Source organism: Hylaeus volcanicus, chromosome 1 (assembly GCF_026283585.1).
Source record: "Hylaeus volcanicus isolate JK05 chromosome 1, UHH_iyHylVolc1.0_haploid, whole genome shotgun sequence".
In the NCBI taxonomy this organism is placed as follows: Eukaryota; Metazoa; Arthropoda; class Insecta; order Hymenoptera; family Colletidae; genus Hylaeus; species Hylaeus volcanicus.
Window position 1 is genome coordinate 6,687,002 of NC_071976.1, and position 14,930 is coordinate 6,701,931.

The 14,930-nt window shown below is 36.9% G+C and overlaps 1 protein-coding gene across 3 annotated transcripts in view; it reads right to left on the reverse strand.

Moving 5' to 3' along the window:
* Positions 1 to 2,517: 2,517 nt before the first annotated feature.
* LOC128879750 (alpha-glucosidase-like) overlaps positions 2,518 to 14,930 on the reverse strand; it is a 34,280-nt gene continuing 21,867 nt past the window's right edge. For all 3 annotated transcript variants that reach the window (XM_054129193.1, XM_054129184.1, XM_054129203.1), the window contains exons 2-9: positions 14,620 to 14,781; positions 13,662 to 13,999; positions 12,355 to 12,480; positions 8,143 to 8,556; positions 7,702 to 7,957; positions 4,170 to 4,365; positions 3,824 to 3,964; positions 2,518 to 3,154 (exon numbers count right to left, since the gene is read on the reverse strand). In XM_054129193.1, the coding sequence (XP_053985168.1) occupies positions 2,965 to 3,154; positions 3,824 to 3,964; positions 4,170 to 4,365; positions 7,702 to 7,957; positions 8,143 to 8,556; positions 12,355 to 12,480; positions 13,662 to 13,999; positions 14,620 to 14,773 (1,815 nt within the window). In that variant the 5' untranslated portion in view covers positions 14,774 to 14,781 and the 3' untranslated portion in view covers positions 2,518 to 2,964. The remainder of the gene's footprint in view (positions 3,155 to 3,823; positions 3,965 to 4,169; positions 4,366 to 7,701; positions 7,958 to 8,142; positions 8,557 to 12,354; positions 12,481 to 13,661; positions 14,000 to 14,619; positions 14,782 to 14,930) is intronic.

Sequence of the window (14,930 nt, forward strand, 5' to 3'; positions counted from 1 at the left end):
CGTGAAAACATCAGTTTATTGCGATCGAAATTCAATGGTCGATTATTTTCAAGGAATGGCGATGTGAATTGGCTACCTCGATCGTGTGGTTAAACCTCATTGGATTTTTTTCTTTGGGATTATTTGAAAAGTAAAGTTTATGCCAGCAAACCAGTAACAATTCGTGACCTAAAAAACAACATTAGAAATGAAATCGGTGAATTAAACGAGCAAATATACCAAAATATTATCGAAAATTTTGATTTTTGAATTGATGTCTGTAAACGTGGTCGTGGTGATCATCAGATATCGTTCTTCACACATAATTGTCATTAATAATACCTGATAATTAAATAAAAATACTAGTATAATTAAAAGAGTATCTATTTTATTTTTAAAAAAATTTCTATAGTCTATTTTGGATAACCCTGTATATCGGAGGAGGGAGAAGGCCATTCTAGAACAAAGAATCATTGTGCCTTCCTATTACTTAAGGAGTAAGTCCTCGATACCCCTTTCGACAATCTACAAGGCTGTTGTCGATAACTATTATTAGTTAAAAAACGTAATTACACCTTAGGAACCAAGATTGGGCGAAAGTTGGAACCTTTTCACCGCTACGGAAATAAGCTAGTGTTGCGTAATTCTAAATAATTACTTATTACGTTTATCGCATTATTAGGCAGATTCATTTGTATTTCACTTCACTTGCTTGCTGGTTACTTTCAAACCGTCCATTGAAGCGAAGAACACGTCACAATAAACGGTTGGAGACTTCTTTTCGCGATTGTATCGAAAACGTAGCTTTTTCCTTTATGTAAAGTGAATGCAAGAAACAGGACAGTCTTGTGACTGAAAATAGAACACTCCAATAACTCTTTGGGGCACGATTCGAAAGGAAATGAATAGACTGCGGATTTTATGCATTTTTGACACAAGTTAATACAAAAAATACACTGTATAGAAATACACTTGTCCACAATGAGATAATATTATATTAATTGTAGAATATATCCATTACTGTACGCCATAAATGGATAGAATCCATAGTCTAAAAGTAACTCCACGCAAAAATGCAATATCCATTATTTATTCTGCTTCGAAATTATTAGGAAACGACAAATAACATGTTTTCTTGTTATAAAACGATTTAAAATATGTACAAAAGTACAGTTTGTTTTCGAGAGGGAAAGAATTAATTTCTAACAGATGATTAAGCAATAAGAAAAGGGTGGCATTAGAAACTTTGGCATTAGAAACTTTGGCATTAGAAACTTTGGCATTTCCCCTCTATCTGTTTATGTTGAATTAGAACCAGCTTCGACGTTCCTGCTGTTAAGCTAGTAATCTATGGTTACGTTTCGTAGGAATAGCTACATAGTTGCTTGAACCATAAAGGATTTATTATTGCGGTATCGTGGGTTTCGCGGCAGCGTTGCGTGCCACGTCCGCTGAATTAGCTCTCTGTTTGCGCAGTTCGATTAAACAAGCACGTAGCTACAACCAAGGTAAATAAATTATGGCCATTGACTACTCCTTTTGTCGCCAACACAAAGGATCGATGCGCGCGTAGATCAATGACGCCTGTCGAATATCCGTTTGCACGGCGCACGAGCTCGTGTCGGCCTACATTAATCATACACTAATGGAGAAAGTTATTTTCCGAGTTTCAAGTGTCAACTATGAGTAATTATGCTAAAAGCGATGAAAAATTTATTTGGGAATCATTACTGTAAAGGGCCTTCTGTGACAAATTTTCGTGACTTGTTTGAAACGAAACGAAAACATCGTTAGTGTGGAATCCTAATCTTTGGTACGAAAATTAATCAAAATTGAACTCGAGACTTGACTTTACTCGAAAATTGACTTTATTTAATTTATAGTTTTCCGAGTATTTGGTCGTTGGATGAGCCTTGGTAAATTTTTAATGTATATGGAAAGGTAATTCTGAAATTTAAAATCATTAATTAATCAAGTCATGTTACTTGATTTTGATTAGGACTCCTTTATAAATTAAACTGCGTGCTTTGCAAAAGCAAGGTATGGAAGCTCCTAGCATTTTCAACTTCTACACATGGACAATCAGAGAAAACTTCCACGTGCGACCTATTAAGGATTAATGACAGTTATTTACACGAATATGTCTATTTAAAAGTACACATACATGTAAATATTCTTCGACTTTTGCGAAGAATGGCCTGCGATAAGCGTTACCCACCAGTTAAACCAACCTGAGGATAATGGTTTTGCTACAAGACCTTCAAGGAGCATAAGGATTGTTCCATAAACACGTGGGATGCCTTGTGAAATAATCGTCAAAGGGTTGGAATTAGTTTTGACTCACCTGTGTTTAATTCTTGCAGGTATTCGTTGAGCTTCGCGACCAGTTTCGTTACTCCAACATTTTCAAATGTTGGAAATGTTTAATTGCCAATTGCATAAGTCTTATTTATTACTCATATTCGAGGAAATCTTTGACGATGGAAAAGACACGTTAGAAATTTATCGAGACTTGCGCCATGATCCAATGAGCATCGATAAGGAATTATTTTTATTCGTTTATTATTAATTCGAGTATCGATTGTGCACACGTGGAGTGTACAGTAAATCTTCATAATTTATAAAGTGTAATGTCACATATGTATATACACCAGGAATTATGTTACTGGTACTTGTATTAGGTTGTCCCAAAAGTTTCTTTCGTAATTTGGACTCAATTATTTGTGCGATAGTGTTTACATAAATAGACAATCTAATTTCTTAGATGTTGATGTTGTAACAGTAATGGAGCAAAATGAATCGTACAAAATTCAATAATGGAACATTAGATATAAAATATTGTGCATGTATTACTTATTAATAAAACGAAAGAAACTTTTAGGACAACCTAATACATCTGTTATACTTAAAGGGACCGAGAATGCTTATAAATATAATAATACACGAATACAATGAATGCGTTGACGAAGAATTGAAATTAATCAATTAATCGTCCAAGTATGTTTTGGTCCATTCGTTTCTGACAATGTCTACTTTGCTGAAGGACATAGACACGACTGAACGGGTTTCCAGTATAGTTCCACCGTGATGTTCGTGATGACTATCATCCCCTTTGCTGACGAAGACCACACCGACCGATGGGGGGATCTTTATGTTCTCACAAACCGAGAGACTTCTATATTAATAAAGGAAGAATTTATGGAGCACATTATTTAAACCCATATGTGGAGTCTTCATTCTAACATCTAATAATTAAAAAATCTAGTTGACTGATAAATATTTTCATGAATCAGAAATTACTAACGAATACAAATAGTATCGATTCATTTGAAATAATATCATTCAACATCACAAAATTTTCATATTATAATTCCAATCACCGTAAATCATATTATATTATTTAATATCATTGAATAAATATCGTTTCAATGAATATCACTTTGAAAATTCCCAGGTCACGGATAAAAATGATGCCGAAACTGTAACCGATATAGAAATCTAACCCATATCAAAATTTCTCGTTCGTTCTAACTTCCGAATTTCACTCATTTATTTTTCTAACCATCCTAAATCTATAAATTTATCTCAACTCAGAATTTCTCGTTCATTCTAACTCCAAGTTCCAAAATTTCACTCATCTATTTTTTTTTTTTTTTTTTTAAACTCCCAGTACAGTTTCGTGCACGCTGAAAAAGTACTTTCCCTTCGTCGACAGCGTCTCCAGGAAAGTATGCAGCGATGCACGCTCCCGTCTACCATAATTGCGCCGATTCATCACCGACGACTCGGTTTATTAGATAAATAAAACGTTATTGCGGCCGTTGCGCAACAACCGTGCACTCACCTTGGCAATAAATCAGATCTACCAGTGGCGTAATACAGATTCAATCGTCTCGATACGTTATCGAACACCGATAAGTCCACGGTTTCCTCCTCGTGGCCAAGATTCACCACTACGTAAATAGATCCGTCCTTTAAGGTTTCCCTGCAAAGTTCACGACAGAGATCATGTTTAAGGCTCGAAGGGGGATGCTAATCGACGAATCGGCTAGATCGAATGTGAACGTAATTTCGAACCGTCGACGATTCGAACGATTAACTTTAAACATTCGCCTGATAATTGCTCCTTTCCATCCCCCTCGGTGATTGAAATTTGCTTCGTCGTGATTCACCTGGGATCGATTGCTTACCTGGCGAAAGAAAAAACGTTCTCGTTCAAGAGCTTCGTGATTAAGTTCCCATTCTTGGCCATCGGCGATTTCTTCAGATTCGAAACCGTCTTGTAAAAGCTGTAGTAGGAGTGCTCGTCTTCCTTCTCCGAGGCCAGGTTGAGGGTTTTATAATTCTCGTTCACTGGCAGCCAGGTTTTCGGGTTCCTCGAGAATCCTGCGATATTTTTATTGCAGTTTTAGTCAGGTTAGAAGAGTTATTTCGGAGGATGAGTTTACCTGGATAAGAATGCTCACGAAAGGATGCAGAGAAACTTTAACGCGAATGTGATATAAAAGCTATCTCCTGACGAGGAAATTGTTTAATTGAAAGTGAAATTGGTTGTTCTTTTTCGGGAGAAGAATCTAAATAAATTTTTGAATGATCGTTGCTGAATCAACAAATGTTCATATACACTATAATTATGAAAAGCACCATGTATCGTTGAAAGATTTATACGACATTAACGACCGGTGATAACTTTGATGAAGACACAACTAGCGTTAAAAATTGCTCGAGTCTTTATTGGGAGACTTGTTTTTAACGTTCAAGTAGTCCAGAGGAGCTATTAGTATTAACAGTGGAGTCTCGAATGGTTTCTTTGTGTCCCCAGCTTATTATTACCTCAATTTCTCTTAAACGCTTCGCGCAATGTAATCGAACGAACCGTTTTACGTAAGAAATCTGCTGGAGACACGGAAATTTGTTTCATCGCAATCGATAGACGGCTCGCTTCGCTGGCAGGCATCGATACGTCTATGTAACCCAGGATGAAACTTAATCTCCTTAACAAATTCTCATTCGAGGGTTTCGTGACTCTTCGGTTTAAAGTTTTAGAGTCATCTTGGGAAGACAGATGTCTAAGAGATTCCTCACGTAGATTGTCAATTATTATTAGATTATATTAGGTTGTCCCGAAACTTTCTTTCGCGAGTTGCACTCAATTATTTTATGTGGTCGTGTTTATATAAATAGACAATCTAATTTCATAGATATTCATGTTGTAACAGTAACGGAGCAAAATGAATCGTATACAATTCAATAATATAACATTAGACATAAAATATAGTGCATGTATTACTTATTAATAAAGCGAAAGAAACATTTGGGACAACCTAATATATTGAGAGAAGTTGGTGGAAAATGTAATTCAACCGTGTGGTATTTGCTACTGAATATTATTCCTTGAAATATTGTGTACCCATATCTAGGTACGAAATTTAAATTTCAATGAGGTACATTCGAGCGGTCAGTGTTTATTTTAACGCTGACAGAGTACATTTATAATAATCGAATTAAAGTAGAGTGTGCTTTAAAGTCGCTCGTTTGCGCATTATTAGTACACTTCGTTCCCCCTGATTAAGACATTAAAATTCGAGGAAATTTCAACTACGCGAAAAGACTTCGAACAAAATTGCAAAATATAATACTCACTCTGCAGATACTTTAGGACTAATATATTAGGTTGTCCCGAAAGTTTCTTTCGCGAGTTGCGCTCAATTATTTTATGTGGTCGTGTTTCTATAAATAGACAATCTAATTTCGTAGATATTCATGTTGTAACAGTAACGGAGCAAAATGAATCGTGCACAATTTAGTAATGTAACGTAAAACATAAAATATTGTGCATGTATTACTTATTAATAAAGGGAAAGAAACTTTTGGGACAACCTAATATGATTCTGAATTAATCAAAATCAAATTTAGAATTTCTAAAGTTCCGAATAATGAATGAAATTCGAATAAATCTGGAAATTAACGAAACGAGGGTGGTGTATATGTACATATTAGGTCGAGTCATAAGTAACTTCCGATGCAGCTAAATAGAATCTCATTGTTCGTATCTACCCACTATGAGTTACCATGACAACAAGTTTTTGTTTTCACTATACGGACGAGGCTTCTGTTAGTCTTTTGTCAACTGTTTTGTGTGATACACGTTACGTTAAACTGGTTTTTTTTTCACCTCTGAAATGGATAGTCAAAAAGTACATATTCGTCATGTAATGCTTTGGGAATTTAAACAAGGCAATAGTGCTAAGGCGACAGCTGACAAAATATGCAGTGTATATGGTGAAGGACTAATAACTGATCGGGCAGTTAGAAATTTGTTTATAAAATTCCGTTCTGGAGATACGACCTTAAAAGACGAACCGAGGGCGGGACGTCCTTCCGACTTTGACGACAACCTTTTAAAGGCAATATTGGAGCAAAATCCACGTCAATCAACAAGAGGTATAGCAGAAAGGTTGAACACATCACAATCAACTGTTAACCGCCACCTAGAGAAATTAGAGAAAGTCAGCAAGTTAGGAGTATGGGTACCTTACAATCTCAGTGAACGGAATAAAAAAGACCGCATGTCAATCGCCACAAGTCTGCTCTCACGGGTAAAAAATTAACCCTTTTTAAACAGGATTGTAACAGGCGATGAGAAATGGGTTACCTATAACAATATAGTCCGCAAAAGACAGTGGCTTGATAAGGATCAACCATCCCTACCAGATCCGAAAGCAAACATCCATGGCAAAAAGATTTTATTGTGTGTATAGTGGGATTGTCAAGGAATAATTCACCACGAATTGTTAAAGTTAAATTTAACGATTACTGCGGATACATACGTTCAACAGTTGCAAAGAGTGCAAGAGAAACTCCATGAAAAGCGTCCTGCACTCGTCATCGCAGAAACGTCATTCTTTTACACGACAATGTGTGGCCACATACAGCAAGGGTGACTCAAGAAAAGATTCTTGAGCTTGGATGGTCTGTTTTACCACATCCACCTTACTCCCCGGATCTTGCCCCGACAGACTAACACCTTTTCTGTTCCTTACAAAACTTTTTGAATGGAAAAAGCTTCAATTCTGAAGAGCAAGTCAGGCAGGCTGTCGAAAACTTCTTCCAGTTCAAACCAACCACATTTTACAAGGATGGAATTGATAAATTCCCAGGAAGATGGGAGAATGTTATAGATAATAGTGGTGAATACATAATAAATTAATATAATATTGTTATTTAAAGAGAGCAAAATAAATGTGTGATAAAACAACAGAAGTAACTTACGACTCGACCTAACATCTCTAATAATATTGCTAGGAATTTCATTTGCTAGTTCGAGAGGAATGTATGTGTTCAACTGTTCATACTTAAGCTACCAACGAATGTCCTTAGGGTGATTAATCTCTAATACCTACGGCAGCGCAGCAGAGGGATTAAGGACACTAAGACGATAAAAGCACGCGTGGTTGACAGGAGCGTGAAAATTTGATAACTATAAAGTAACTTCACGAACCATAATTGCTCCCTTCATTAATAGACCAATGTACGAATATTCTTAGCTCAGTCTCTGAGATATCCTAACACCCTCTAAATTTAATTAAGGACTCCCTTAATCGTTCAAAAATTGTTCGTGTCAACAATGTTTGACTCTCCTTTCTTTAGTCTTTCCCCCCACAAAAGTTCTAACATTTCTAGCGTCCTTAGATGATCTTAGATATCTTTTAAATATCTCACCAGCTGATGTGGTATTGTCCCATTGGAAAGGAGTCCTGGCCGGATCCCTGGAGGATTTTTCGTACCCTTCTTTGCCTGCGTTGCATCCCTGCGGGTCCTGTGTGTCTTCCCAGGAGATATGAGTGTCATTCATGCCGATCTCTTCGCCATTGTACGTCACGCTAACGCCTGGCAGCAGAAGCGCCATAAGAGTCATGACACGGGCTTTTTGCTCACCTAATCGAGCTACCAGCCTCGATTTATCGTGGTTTCCATTCTGCGTAAACAATTTTCATTTTCATTTACCTTATATTTACTACACTGTATACTATATACTATACTGTATTTCATGTTGAACATTTTCTTATAACTTTTCTATCAACTTTTTCTGAATCCTTTCCTATACTCGTCCTCAGAAAAACTTCCGTTATCCTAAACAAACTGTAACCATTTGCAACTCACCACCCAGTTAGCAGTGCTGCCATACGGCATGTTCGAAATCCACCCGTTGATCACGTTCTGGAAATCGGCCGCGGTCGAATTTTCGTTCAGGTCCACGAGCATCTTGAAATTGAATGGGAAATGTGCCCCTGACACGTAATACTTCATGGTCATCGACATGTTCGTATAAGCCTCCATCATCATGATCCTAGGGGAGTCCTTGTACTCGTCGAGAACCTCCCTCCACCCCCGCACGACCTCGTACGTTTGCGGCTGATCCTCCGTGTATATTTTCACGGTGTAATCGGACATGTCGGGGTTGCTCGTTTTCCCTGACAGTGGCTCGTCCAGGAATCTGTTGTCCTCGCAGAGGTGGTTCACCGCGTCCACCCTGAACCCGTCCACCCCTTTGTCCAGCCAGAACCTCATGATGTCCTGGAGAACGTTCGTCATTTTTAGAAATTTTCTTTATATCTCCGGTACAGTAAAACCTGTTCTTGTGCTGTCCTTTTTTGTGCGATTTTATTTTTATGCGATTGGTTTTGTGCGATTTATTTTTATGCGGTATACGAATCTTAGCGGCGTTAGCACCAGTTTAATGTTTCCTATCAATGTACATATACATGCTGTGGACGAACTCTGATTACGTGGTCCCCTTGACAACGATGTATCTGGACTTCGCGATGCTCTGTTCATTTATTTTAAACAATCTCGTGACAAGGAAGAGTCAGTTACGTACATATTGTCGCTCGACGCGCGAACAGTACATATACGCTTCGTATTCAGAGTTTTAGGCACAATTCACGTAATTGAGGATTCATTTTGTAGTGAGATTAAAGGTGAATGAATTAGTTACTGTTGTTTATATTTATATGTAGTTTTTATGATTTTTATTTTTATTTATTTTTTTTATTTTTTTTTAAATCCTATCTTTAAGCGACGAAAGCGATTTTCAACCAATTCATCACAAGAAGATGCGCGTTTTGGATTACGACGAGTAGCAGCAAACTATTCGATGTATAATTTGAAAATTTCTCCATGTATATGTACAATGAAGAATTAAATATTTTTACAATTTCTTTAGGTCTAATTTAATTATTTAATTTAATTGAAAGCATTCTCTCATCTATTTCATAAATCATTGATGTATTTTCCAAGTCCGACTTTTTTTATGCGGTCCCTATCCACCGCACAAAAACAGGTTTTACTGTATATGTTCATCGGTGTATTTAATGTGTAATACTCTCATGTGTCATTTTTCTATTTAATATTCTCGCGTGTCATATATAATATTTTCATGTGGCATCCTCCTATAGGATATTCTAATTTAAGTTATGGATGGATAGCGACGCATTTAAGGGAATAAGAATGTGCATACATTCAAAAATATATACGAAATATCTACATATACAGGTGTATAAAATATGTGAAGTATAATATATAATATATAAAATATATGAAGTATTATATGAAGCATATGAAATCCACAAACGATAAGACACACATTCCTTCAAACTTCAATTCTCCGTCTACATCCGTCTAAAATATAAATTTGCCCAAACATCCACCCCCATCGACAAGCCTAACCACATCCTCTGTTCCCACCTCGCAGAAATTGCATCGACACGCTTTCGAATGTCGAAACTTGGGAACAATTCTCGAACTACCAACGAATTCTATTATACGCATATTGGATCTCGCGAATATATGTATATTGGATGTCACTAGACGAATACCGCGAGCGATCGAAGTTCTGAATAGTTCGTCTCCGTTCATTAAAATTCGACCGCTACATGTCGCGTGGCGCCAAAATTCCGAGGGTAAATTCTCAGGCTTCTATCTAAATTTTACGCAACGTCTATATCCGCAATTTCTGTTTCATCCTGCGTAGGATCCGCGAAGCTGTAGCGTGTATTAATGTAGTCTAATGGATTCGACGAGGTCTAGTCGTATTTGCGCGATAGCTGCTTCATCGATCGTCGCTACCTCTCCAAATGCGTCTATTAAAATTTCAACCGGGTGTGAAAATTTAAGGGATTTCATTCAGACCAAGCGAAATCGCGGATTCGGGTCGCTCGAGGATTTTAGATGATATCTTACTCAGGTATTCTGCCGTCGGATTTATAAAACGTTCAACTATTCGAGGTACGAGTCCGACTTAACACTTCATGCAATTTTTATCGAAGATTTACTTCATGCCTCTGTATAAATAAAACTGGGTTGTCTTGGAAAAAATTGTAGCACGACTTCAAGTAGAAGTTTTGATACGTCACAAAAATCCTTTTCTGGAGAAAGTGGTGCGAGGTGTCATAAGATGTTTCATATCTTTCTCGTTCTTGCTTTTAGGACGAAAATGTATAGAATGAAAGTTATTGGAAATGAAGGCTGGAAACTTTCCGGTTCTATACACAATGTTGATAGAATCGATGATAACCGAGATATCGAGCCGAATGTTGGAGAATTCGATACTTTGCTAAGAAGGTGACAGAAGGGTACTCAAGAAAATAAATATAATTATAATTATAATATAGAATAATTATAATATAGAAAATAATCATATATGTATGTTATCTGGTCCAGAGAATAAAATAAAAAATCTATACTTGGGAATACAGACAGTGTAAATAAATGACTCAGCGTGTTTAATTATCATTGCTGTACGTTTGTAGTGAGGAGACCTTAACTATGGCGTGGAAACGTATGGCAATGATAACATCTTAAGTGCCTGCTCGTAGCAGCATGTACCATTGTTACAAGTTAAATAATCGAACTCGTTGCCCAATGAAAACATAACGCTATTGTCTTTATATTTGCCATTCTCATTCGTCTCCGTTGCTGTTTCTCGCCAAATTCGTGGCATCGAATTCAACATTGTGCCTTTTTATAAGAAACATCTTTCGTAGCTCTTCTGTTCTTCGTTATTTCTCTTTCTGCGCGAAGAAACGAAGCTAATGAAATCGCGTAGAGCGTTCCGAGAACCCCACGAGTAGGATAACCATCTATAAAAGAGGCAATCTGTGCAATCAGTGAAATAAATGAGGAATCTGCTCATTTAGAAAATCTCCATCGTTATCGTGGTAGTCAAAGGTAATCAGAACTCTGATACGCGCAAGATATTCCTCGTGGGACTTTCGTAGAAAGCGTAGCAAGTACTTCATCCAAGCTAGAATGGAAGATTATCATCGAATTGGGCGTTTATTATGTCATTAACGAATACCAGTTAGACGAGGAGTTTAATTCTGCAGATAATATTTTAATATTCAGGAAATTCATTTAACAGCGCATTTAAATTTTCGTCGAAGAGTTTAATAGAATATTATACTCGAATACTGAAAAGTGAAACCAATTTGCACTGTTATTAAGTAAATTATCAATCGAATAGGTTGAATATAGAAATACTTTCGCCCAGAAAATTGAATTAGTCAGCAGAATGAGTTCATAAATGTTTGGAAGAGTACATATGTCGCGTTTAATAGAATATTATACTCGATACTGAAAAGCGAAACCAATTTGCACTGTTATTAAGTAAATTATCAATCGAATAGGTTGAATATAGAAATACTTTCGCCCAGAAAGTTGAATTAGTCAGCAGAATGAGTTCATAAATGTTTGGAAGAGTACATATGTCGCGTTTAATAGAATATTATACTCGATACTGAAAAGTGAAACCAATTTGCACTGTTATTAAGTAAATTATCAATCGAATAGGTTGAATATAGAAATACTTTCGCCCAGAAAATTGAATTAGTCAGCAGAATGAGTTCATAAATGTTTGGAAGAGTACATATGTCGCGTTGAGCGCTTAATAAAACCCCTCCCTATGAATGCCGCATTGTTTTTCACATGTGTCACGTCACACAGTATTTTCCACAATATTTCTGCACCTACGCACATCATGGAAAACACTCTCCAATAAACGTTACGTGTTTTTAAAAGGTCCGTCCCGAGAATACACAAATTTACATGATACATCGGTTACAAAAACAAACGAGAATCACGCTTAGGTATGTTACCGATACAACGAGCTATAAAACACAAAATAAATAAATACTGTCACAATATCGACTACGACGGAAAAGAAATAGTACTATTCATGGTTGGAATGAAAACGAGACTTTGCTTAGTAATTTAATCTTAGCGCGGATTTCATCCAAGCGCCATCACAACGATCTCGTAATCGGATATCGCGACTTCGACCAGTGCCGCATGATTAATTTTAATTATTTCGCCTACCTTCATTTCGCGTACAACGTGTTCGCTGACGTAGTTCAAATCTGGTTGTTCCGGAGCGAAGTGGTGGAGGTAGTACGCCTGTCGTTCCTCTCTCCATGTCCAAGCTGATCCACCGAATACGCTCACCTTTGTGAACAAAATTCAAAAGTTAGAGAAATTAGAGAAATTCAAGAGATTGGAGAAGTTAAAGAAATTAGAGAAATTGAAAAAAAAAAATAAACAATTAGAGAAATTTAAGAGATAAGAAAAATTCAAGAGATAAGAGAAATTAAAGAAACTGGCTAGTTATTGTTGCTCGCTCGCTTCACGAGCTTGCGAGTAGGGTTGTTCTTGCTCGCTTGATTCATGTAGCTATTCATGTTTATTTTGTGCGCGACCCTTTACGGACCACACAAAGAACTTCCCGATTTCCGATTACAGCGTCATCTATCGCGAATAAAAAAAATGTTTGAAACTAGTGTTTTGAAAAGGTCTCACAGCCAGCTTCCACAGTGCATGATAAAAAATGAGGTGTTCCATTAAAAAAATAGAATAGATAGAATTTTTGAAACCCTAAAACATTTCTCTAAACCATTTTTCTTACAAATGTTCCATTTTGGAAATATTTGACTGTTTCCATACTTTTGGACCACCCTGTACATATATATGTATATATACCATGTATATATACATGTGTTATACATATGCATACAAATGTAATAATAGCAATATACGTATGTATATTATTTCCGTTTAGTTATTCGCTCATAAATTTATATTCTCCCATCTAGATTGCGTTATTGAGTTAAGTTTTCTTAAAAAAAAACTAAGAGACTACTGGATCGAATTAGAACAAAATCTAACCAGCTCTAAGTTAGATTGATACACATCGATTGCATCATCGATCATTTTGATCTCGCTATTAGTTTTTTAGAAAACGTTAACGAAAAATTTGTTTACATACGTTCACATACGCGCGCGCGCACGAACAATTTGTTAAAAATAGGCTAAAATAACTCCAATGACCTTGAAACATGGAGATCTGCTAAAAAAAAATCGATTTTTCATTTTAGGGGCAAATACAATAACTTCCCTATAAATCGGGAAGTTAATTAGAGAATTATTATGTCATTACGAAGATTGTAGTAGACCATAAGGCTTTGGTAGGTCCAAACTTCCCGAAATACAGACTTCATCCAAGCTAATTTTCAATAAAACACGACACATGGAATAAAATAAAATCAAGCCTGTTATTCTCTACCCTGTTAGTCTCTACAGTAATTAAAAGTAAAAAATTGCCCGCAAAGGGGAATTGGAATAAAACTCACCCAGTTATTGGGTCGAACGACAGTGCCGTTCGCAAGTACTTTGCCCTTGTGCCATACGTAATAATTATCGTAAGGTTCGATGTTCTGCAAGCTCTTCTGGAACCATTCATGTTTGTCGGAGCTATGATTCGGAACGAGATCCATGATTACCCTCAAGGACTTGTTGTGCGCAGCTCTCACCAACTCGTCGAAGTCCTGCAGAGTGCCGAAAGTGGGATTTATATTTCGAAAGTCGGATATATCGTAGCCAGAATCGACCATCGGGCTGGGATAGATGGGAGACATCCAGAACGCGTCGACGTTTGAGTCGATCAGGTGCTGTAGCTTGCTTTGTATACCTGAAACCGTAAAAAAATCGGTTCTCAATCAAGTATCGACCTTTGTGGTCGGCCATCGACGGATTCCTCCGATTTCTGCGGTCGTGTATCTCGATTGGATAACGAAGAATCTGGTCGATCATTTCGGGTTGTTACCGAGGTGTAACGTTATTTGGTTTAAGTGATTAATATTTTACATACATTTTGCAATACGCTGTTGTTTATGGACGTTTTATGGATTATCGTGGTATTGAAGCGAAAATAAGAAATTGCATGTAATTAACACTATGGAATTAAGGCAACATTTATTAATTCTTTCCATTAGAAATGATTGTCTGAACACTGATAAAATCTATTTTCAATAAATAATTAAGAGGAATAGAAACATAAATGAAAATATATCTTGTCTTCCAAACGGTATAACACGTATATTATTATTAATATTCTACTCGGAATTTTCCCATATTTCCCACATACTTTTCCTAGTATAATTATCAACTTGTAGAATCCTACCACAGGAAATCGTTTACTTTTTCTAAGTTATCGATCAAAGTTAACTAAAGTTGAGTTAATTAATATAGACTTTACAGTGAAATAATTGAGTTTCTCCAAGCACAAATCCTCAGACGAGAGGAGCATACCTTTCAAATCCCCGGTGCCATCTCCGTCACTGTCCTTAAAGCTCCTAGGATAAATCTGATAAAGCGACATCGTCCGCCACCAGTCTGGGTCATCCCGAACGCTCCCAGCGACCAGGGACAACGATATTACACAAAACACTATTACGGTCCTCATGTTGCCGCCTAAACACACAGAATAAGCCGTTGTATATGAAATTAGGCGCTTAATTAGCCATCGTGACTTCGGGGGGCTCCCGCTGGCCGCAACAGCCACGATGCTCGACGGATCACGCGATGGATCCTTGAATTTCCGAGTTCACAATTTTACTGGA